General features: G+C 36.7%; 1 protein-coding gene across 1 annotated transcript in view; it reads right to left on the bottom strand.

The window, feature by feature from the left end:
- Positions 1–5,016: 5,016 nt before the first annotated feature.
- Positions 5,017–8,104, bottom strand: part of LOC140152755 (cytosolic non-specific dipeptidase-like) — a 44,244-nt gene continuing 41,156 nt past the window's right edge. The window contains exons 13-14 of the mRNA XM_072175239.1: positions 6,023–6,158; positions 5,017–5,523 (exon numbers count right to left, since the gene is read on the bottom strand). Coding sequence (XP_072031340.1) covers positions 5,476–5,523; positions 6,023–6,158 — 184 coding nt within the window. The 3' untranslated portion in view covers positions 5,017–5,475. The remainder of the gene's footprint in view (positions 5,524–6,022; positions 6,159–8,104) is intronic.

Here is an 8,104-nt window from a genome sequence, read left to right as displayed (position 1 = left end):
AGCCATCAAGAACCCCCAACCTTGACTGAATCTTGTACCTTGCTCCAATTTAAGTTGCATCCATCAAATGCAAAGTTGTTATTTTGTTAATTTTGATTGTGTCATTTTCACATGACTTAAAGACCCATTCATGATCCCAACGCAAGTGTAAAAAAATTTAAATTGTTTATAAATTGCTTAAAAGTGAAGGATAAGTCATTCAAATTGTCATTTGGTATTTTTGAAATGACAAATTTGGCAAAAAACGAAGAAAACAGCAGTTCTGACGAAGTTGAAGTCCCATTCAAATACATGTAGCTAACTTAGATACTGTCAGTATCTAAATTACAGATTCGTGTAAAATGTCTTGTTTTGTCTTAAATACATGGCTTTCGGCTGAACCACTCGCAGGCTATGTTAGCACATCTATAACAATGACAATGGTACCAAAATCTGAATTTTGATGATTTTTACGGTCGTCCGGATGAGCAAATCACTGAATGGGCCTTTAATTAATGTATCTAGAATGACATGGTGTTCTACATATACTCTTTTGTTTTCATATTAGATAGATTATATTTCCATTTGCAATCCATCATAATGATCATTTATATCATGTAAACTTATTTCTATCAAATTATTATAAACATATCATGGTTTAGCTTTAATTTGAAAGGTACTTAAATTACATTAGTATCTCATTGATGAATACACCTGTGTCTTTTGCTTTTCAAGTTTAAAAGTACTTTAAATGTTTATCTCTTTATTGTTTATTGCATCAATTCGATGGAAGTTTTAAGTTGTGTATACTTAAGCAAATTCAAGGGATTTCTCCCAAAAAGACCTTAAATTTGTAGGTGTTTTTGTGAAAAAATGTATGTCTTCAATACGAAAGGTCAAAATTTCATATGCGGCTTTTCCTTCCAGCTATATACACTTTAAGTATATATCATTAGATATGTCAAAATATATAAAAAAATACAAAGTTTTAAAACTTTGCCATGTATTATATGCTCCCACAAAAAAGTACTGTGCAAAAGTGATTATGTATCTTTAAGATTTGTCATTGAGTAAAGGCTTAGTAACCATTTATATAAAAATGGTATAAAAACGTTTTAATAACATTCAAAAACATTTTTGAAAACTTGATGCAAAACATTCTAAATAGAATGTTATTTAAGTGTTGTCAAAATATGTTGCAAAATGTTTGCCAAAAATATTTTACAATAACGTTTTAAAAACGTTTTCCTGATCTTTATATAGGGCCTAACCCGACATTTAAATGTTAGCTACATTTATAGGTGCTGGCCAAGGTTTCCGTCTTTGCTATATCTGTAGATATTCCGTCAGCAGAAATGACATGACCAAGATATTGGACCTGCCGTTGAAAGAGATGGCATTTCGATGGCTTCAGTTTCAGCACATACTCCTGTAGTCATCAAAACACGGCATCTAGACGCTGAAGGTGCTCCTCGAAGGAGGCAGAATAGTCGGTGATATCATCCAGGTCGGGATCCAGGTACACCAGACATTCCTTAAGATTCATGTCGCTTATGCAGCATTCTATGAGGCGTTGAAATGTTGCCGGAGCGTTAGTAAGGCCAAAGAACATCCGGTTGCATTCATAAAACCCTAGCGGAGCGGTGAACGCCGACTTCGCCTTATTCTCCTTAGCCATCTCGATTTGCCAGTATCCAGTGACGAAAACCAACGGGCGCCATGGAGTGCACATGTAACGTGTCCTCGATCCGGGGAAGAGGAAAATTAACCTTGATGGTCTTCCGATTCAGCTCGCGAAAATCAATACAGACGCGAAGAAGAAATCCATCTTTATCCTGAACTATAGGGTCCACAAGTTATAAGTTCCCCCTTAATACCTTTTTTCATAAATCGAAAAATATTTTACGAAATGTAAAAGTGTAAAAAGGTATGTAGCCTTATTTGTTTTACACATGTGGACCAAATTATAGTGTCACACGTCATTGCGTTCAGTCAAAATGGTTCATTATGTAAAAAGAGACTGTTTTTAACGTTGTTAAAAGTGGCATCTGAGTCCATAAGAGTCAACTCTCAAACAATACAATAGTCAGGCCTATTCATGTGTTTGTTAAGGAAAACCTGACTGTTATGGACTCAGGTGCAATTTTTAAAACGGTCTATTTTTTTACACAATTAGCCACTGTGGCTGAACGCAATGACGTGTGACGCCATAAAAAGGTCCACATGTGTAAAACAAATGAGGCTACATCAAACCTTTTACAATTTTACATTTTGTAAAATATTTTTCGATTTATTTTAAAAAGTATTAGGGGGAACTTATAAGTTGTGGACCCTTTAGTAGGATTCCGATATAAGAGAGACATACGGGCTGTGTGAATGCCGGGTGGCACCTGCAGCAACCATGTCCGAAGATGTTGTCGGACCTCATGGTATTTTGCCGGTGGAATGCGCCTGTGTCGCAGTTTGAAGGTGTTGAATCAGTCATCATGGTCATGCGAATATTATGTCGGTTGGAGCTGAGCTGACCAATATAATGCTAAAAAGTAAGCATTAAAATGAGCAGAAATTTGCATAACTGTGGCTAAATTTGGATTGGTCATGAATAGTAATATCAAATTCTGCAAATCCTAATTTCAACCATCATAGCTGTCGCTAAGAACTGAGTCGCTCTTGCGAAGAAAAAATGACGTTTTCTTGCGGCGAATTTAGTACATATCTCTATGGGGATTTATTTGGTGGTGTGATATCTCATACGTTGTGAGAAGACAGTCTCCCATTTGCAGAGAAGTGCTGCTTCTGTTCCTGACCCAGGTCTATCTTATTCAGATGTACAGCTTGGTTGCCATGTTTTGGGGGTGTTGATACTGTCTAAACAGTCTTGTCATTTGTTGACGTTGTAGTCGTCTCACTTGGAAGATCACGGGGTATCCCAGACGTACTGCAACCCGGGACTGCAACTTGCTGTAGTGCTGTTGATGCATATGTGCTGTCAGAAGGTGTACAGTTTCTGCAAACTGTGCAATGTTGTTATTTTGAATAGGCTTGTTTTTTTTTCAATCTCTCCAATTGGCCTTCTGCTCCAGACTGAGGGTGCCTACGAGGCCGATAAGAGTTTTGTTGTACCGCTCACACTGACCATGCATTTCCCATTGGGTGGTAAGGCGTCGTCCTACTTTTCGTAATGCCTTTAAGGTGGTACAAGTCGGCGATGACTTTGGAAGTAATGTTCCGTCCCTGGTCGGAATGCAGACGAGTTAACACCAGAGAGATAAACATTTAAAGTACTTTCAAACTTGAAAAGCAAAAGACACATTTGTCAGTAGCGGCATTATGGGAGGGGAGGTGCCCCCGGTGCAATTCAAAACTACGAACATTTTCAGCTTTTGCGGCAATTTTGCGCAAAATTGGTTGATTTTGCCCACCCCCTCAAATTCAATTGTCTGCAATGGTGTGTTCACGAGATGAGATATTAGTTACCTTTCACATTAAAGCTAAACCATGATCTGTTCAGAATAGTTTGAAAATACAAAATTAAATTTACTACTTGATCATGATGATGGATTGCAAATGGAAATATAATTTAATATGAAACCAAAAGCGTACACGCAGAATACAATATAATTTTAGATAAATCATGTGAAAATGACACCATGAACAAAATAATAACTTAGCATGTGATGGAAGCAAGTTATATTGGAAGAAGGTACAAGATTCAGTCAAGTTGCGGCGGGGGGATTCTTTACGGCTATTACATATACAATCTACAAACATTGATGTCTTTTACTTTACTTCTCCTTGTAATACCATTGTAAAATATTTAACTTATGGTCAGGTCGGGTTTCGCACTGGACGAAACTTGAAGAACAGTCATTCAACGTTAAAAGTATAACACATAAGCTCATAAACAGTAAAACACAACTTTTAATACATCATTCAATATAATACTTTTTGTCTCATCAAATTCTAAACGTTAGCAAGTCCGTGAGCAATGTAATTTTACCACTCCTTGTAATTATAACCTACTAACAAGTGCGTAACGAATATTATTCTACCACTGCTTGCAATACAAATGTAACATAACCTACTTAACAAGTGCGTGGGTAATGTAATTTTACCACTCACAGCAATACCAATGTAACATAACCTATTTAACAAGTGTGTGAGCAATGTGATTCTACTACTCCTTGAAGAGGTTGTAAAAATTATATATAAGCAATATAATTTTACAACTTCTGTCAATACCAATGAAATGGTTTTTTTTTTTTTGTATTTTTGAAATTTAGATATTTATATCTAGTTCTTAAAAAACATTTTTGCCCAAGAATGTTTTTGTTACGTTACAAAAAAAAAAACCACCGTTTTTTAATTTTCTCCAAAATTGAGCATTTTTGCGCAAATTTGACATCACAGATGGATTTTTACAGATGTAATTTTACCACTCTTTGCAATACCAATGTAATATAGCTTACTTATAGCAAGTGCGATAGTAATGTAATTTTACCACTGTTTGCAATACCAATGTAAAGCAACTTTCTCCGTTCGTGAGCAATAATAATTTTACCACTCTTTGCAATACCAATGTATCATAGCCTACTTAACAAGTGCGTGAGCAATGTAATTTTACCACTCCTTGCAATACCAATGCACCATAGCCTACTTAACAAGTGCGAGAGCAATGTAATTTTACCATTCCTTACAATGCCAATGTATCATAGCCTACTTAACAAGTGCGTGAGCAATGTAATTTTACCACTCCTTGCAATACCAATGCACCATAGCCTACTTAACAAGTGCGAGAGCAATGTAATTTTACCACTCCTTACAATACCAATGTATCATAGCCTACTTAACAAGTGCGTGAGCAATGTAATTTTACCACTCCTTGCAATGCCAATGTAACATAACCTACTTAACAAGTACGTGAGCAATGTAATTTTACCATTCCTTACAATGCCAATGTATCATAGCCTAAGTTAACAAGTTCGTGGGAAATGTAATTTTACCACTCCTTACAATACCAATGCAACATGGCCTACTTAACAAGTGCGTGAGCAATGTAATTTTACCACCCCTTGCAATACCAATGTAACATAACCTACTTAACAAGTGCGTGGGTAATGTAATGTACACCTCCTTGCAATACCAATGTAAATACTTAACAAGTTTGTGAACAATTTAATTTTATAAGTGCGTGAGAGCATTGTAATTTTACCACTATTTTAAATATATGACCTACTCAACAAGCATGAGCAAAGAACAAGAACAAATTGCTCAGTATTTTTTTACTCTTTGCAATGCAAATGTAACATAGCTTACTTAGCAAGGGCGATAGTAATGCAATATTACCACTGTTTGCAATACCAATGTAAAGCAGCTTACTTAACAAGTTCGTGAGCAATATAACACTCATTGCAATACCTATGTGAGATAAGCAACGTAACCCTTTTCATAATAATTTTAACCACAAAACACTCAAAACGTAAAGTCGTTTTAAAACTACTCCAGCTTGCCCACTTCTTCGAAGTACGCTCCCAAAAGTTTGACCTGAAAAAGGCAGATAAAGAATGAATAACCTAGATTACGCAACATAAAGAAAATAATAAGGTTACTTGGATAAGTTTAATTTTTTAATTTCAACTTGAAAAGAACAAGAGAAGAAGTGCTGAATAGAGGGGAAACAAAGAAAAGAGAAAACAAATCAGCTGACAGCAACAGAATGACTGCATAAAACCATGAAAGAAGGCTAAGGGTGAACCATAAACATTATTAAAGCAGAATAAGAAGAGGGAATACCGGGAGGCAATAAACGTTAAAAATGGATTTGCACATTGTTAGCGTATAGAACATTTAAAGCCATATTGTATCATTTCCATAAAAAATAGATTAGTATTTCTTTTCCAAAACTACAAGTCTTGATTTTTGCAAGGTAGGCTTACGATAGTATAATAAAGTACATTACAATCGTGTAAAAACAGAATTTAGAGGGCGTCCTCCTTAGTAAATGTTACAAATATGGCTTTAATATACCGCTTTGTTTTCTTACCCCATTCATGTAATTTGATATATTAAATTTCTCATTCTGCGAGTGAGCGCCGTCATCACTAGCTCCGATTGGTAAAAGCATGACATTTTTGTTGATTGCATTCTGAAACATTAATGCAACTGGTATAGTGTAGTCACCAGAGGGGGTTCCCATGCACCGAGTGCTTTTTTTTCTAACTTACATTTTTGTAATCCTGAAGGTGTCTAGTAAATGAATTTTGATGTTCCCAAAATTAAATATTGTCCCATGGGGTTCATTTGGCGGCCATCTTGGATTCCGACAAAATTCAATTAAATTGACATAACTTTTGAACTAGACATCATAGGAAGACAAATGACCCCATTTTTCGGGATAATGTGGACATGAGCAACCAATTAAAAGGGTTATTTTCATAATTTAAACATGTTGGATACATTAAAATTCAAAACATTATGTCCCATGGCGTTCATTTGGCGGCCATCTTGGATTCCGACAAAATTAAATGAAATTGACATAACTTTTGAACTAGACATCATAGGAAGACAAATGACCCCCATTTTTCGGGATAATGTGGACATGAGCAATCAATTAAAAGGGTTATTTTCATGATTTAAACATGTTGGATACATTAAAATGCAAAATATTACTAAAAATAGTATCTTCAAGGCATACTCGTCTGTATATAGGAGCTCTTTTTGGTACATTGAGAAGGATATTTTTATGTTATTGATTTATTTACTATTTTCTCTTCTAGGTGCATGACTTAACTTATTATTAGCTAGAACTGGTGTTAGTGAACTAAATATCGTAGCATAGTTATAGTGAAGTGGTGGATAATCATGCCAAAACGCAAGGGTGATAAAGGTACCGAGTCAGACTCACTGCAGAAACGTCCACCTGTAAATTGTATTTTGCATGTGAGTGGTATTGAGCATCTAGATTATACACCGCTCAGTAAAGTAAGGGGCTCCGCCACTGACAAGCTGGCTCAGCTACGTGACATTTGCGACAAAAGACACACTGAACCTCATGATTCACCCTATCGCATGGATGATGTCTCTAATCACATTCCGGAGAGTCTTGCTGGTGTAGATTTATATAGAAATAATTGGATATCATCGAGGCTGCTACCAAAACTTTACTGAAAATCAATATCGTTTGAAATGTAGTGCTAATGAAGCTTCAACATCACAATCCTCTCGTAACCGTAAATTACAATTATCAACTGTCATGCGACTGTTCCCTCCACAATGTATCTTTTGTGAAAGACTGGAAATGAAAGTGTCTGGAAAGACTGAGAGATGCATCAAATTCCCAGCATTCAAGGACAAAGGCGGAGCATTTAAGGAGCCTAATTGGAAACAGATTGAGCCTAGGACTACATCGTCTACATAGCATGGTGCAAGGTGAGGACCTGTTTGCAAGAGAGGCGAATTTCCACTATTCCTGTCGCGATTCTTTCAACACGCAGTACACAACTTACCTGCGTGATGAAGCGAAAGCGACAATTGAAACAGAGCAGGATCGTAAAGTTGCTGCACATCTGCTGGCATTCACTGTTGTCCTTGATTTCATTCAAGACCGAGTTGTTGGGCAGAAGGAGGTTAAGTTACTTACATCGCTGAATCTTCTGTATAATCATACAAGAGTTTGAAAGAAGTGGCTTCCCCAATCTAGAGTACAGAAGTGACAAGCTGAAGGTCCGACTTGAGAACCATGATATTCATGACTCGATCACCTTTGCCAAGTTTTATCCGGGTGACAAAGGCTATATCACCTACAACCTGGTCTACGGCGCCATCATCTCTGTCGCAGACGCGGTGACTTCTTCATATAAGCTGGGGTTCAAAGATAAGTATAAGGATGTGGCCCTGTTTCTTCTACCAAGCACATGCTGCACTAGTATCGGGCACCTCTATAGAAGCAAACAACTCACCACTATCTTCAGTAAGCTGGGTCACTGTGAGACATGCAACTTCGCCTTAGGAACCAGAGACAGTGCTGGCTAAGGTTTCCACATAATACTCCGCAGATCATTATCAGCAAGGGAAACGACGTGTTTCATCTTGTATGGGACAATCTAAACAAAACAATGACGAATAT

The sequence above is a fragment of the Amphiura filiformis genome, chromosome 5, assembly GCF_039555335.1.
Source record: "Amphiura filiformis chromosome 5, Afil_fr2py, whole genome shotgun sequence".
NCBI classification, from domain to species: Eukaryota; Metazoa; Echinodermata; class Ophiuroidea; order Amphilepidida; family Amphiuridae; genus Amphiura; species Amphiura filiformis.
This window is presented reverse-complemented; position numbering and strand designations above follow the sequence as displayed.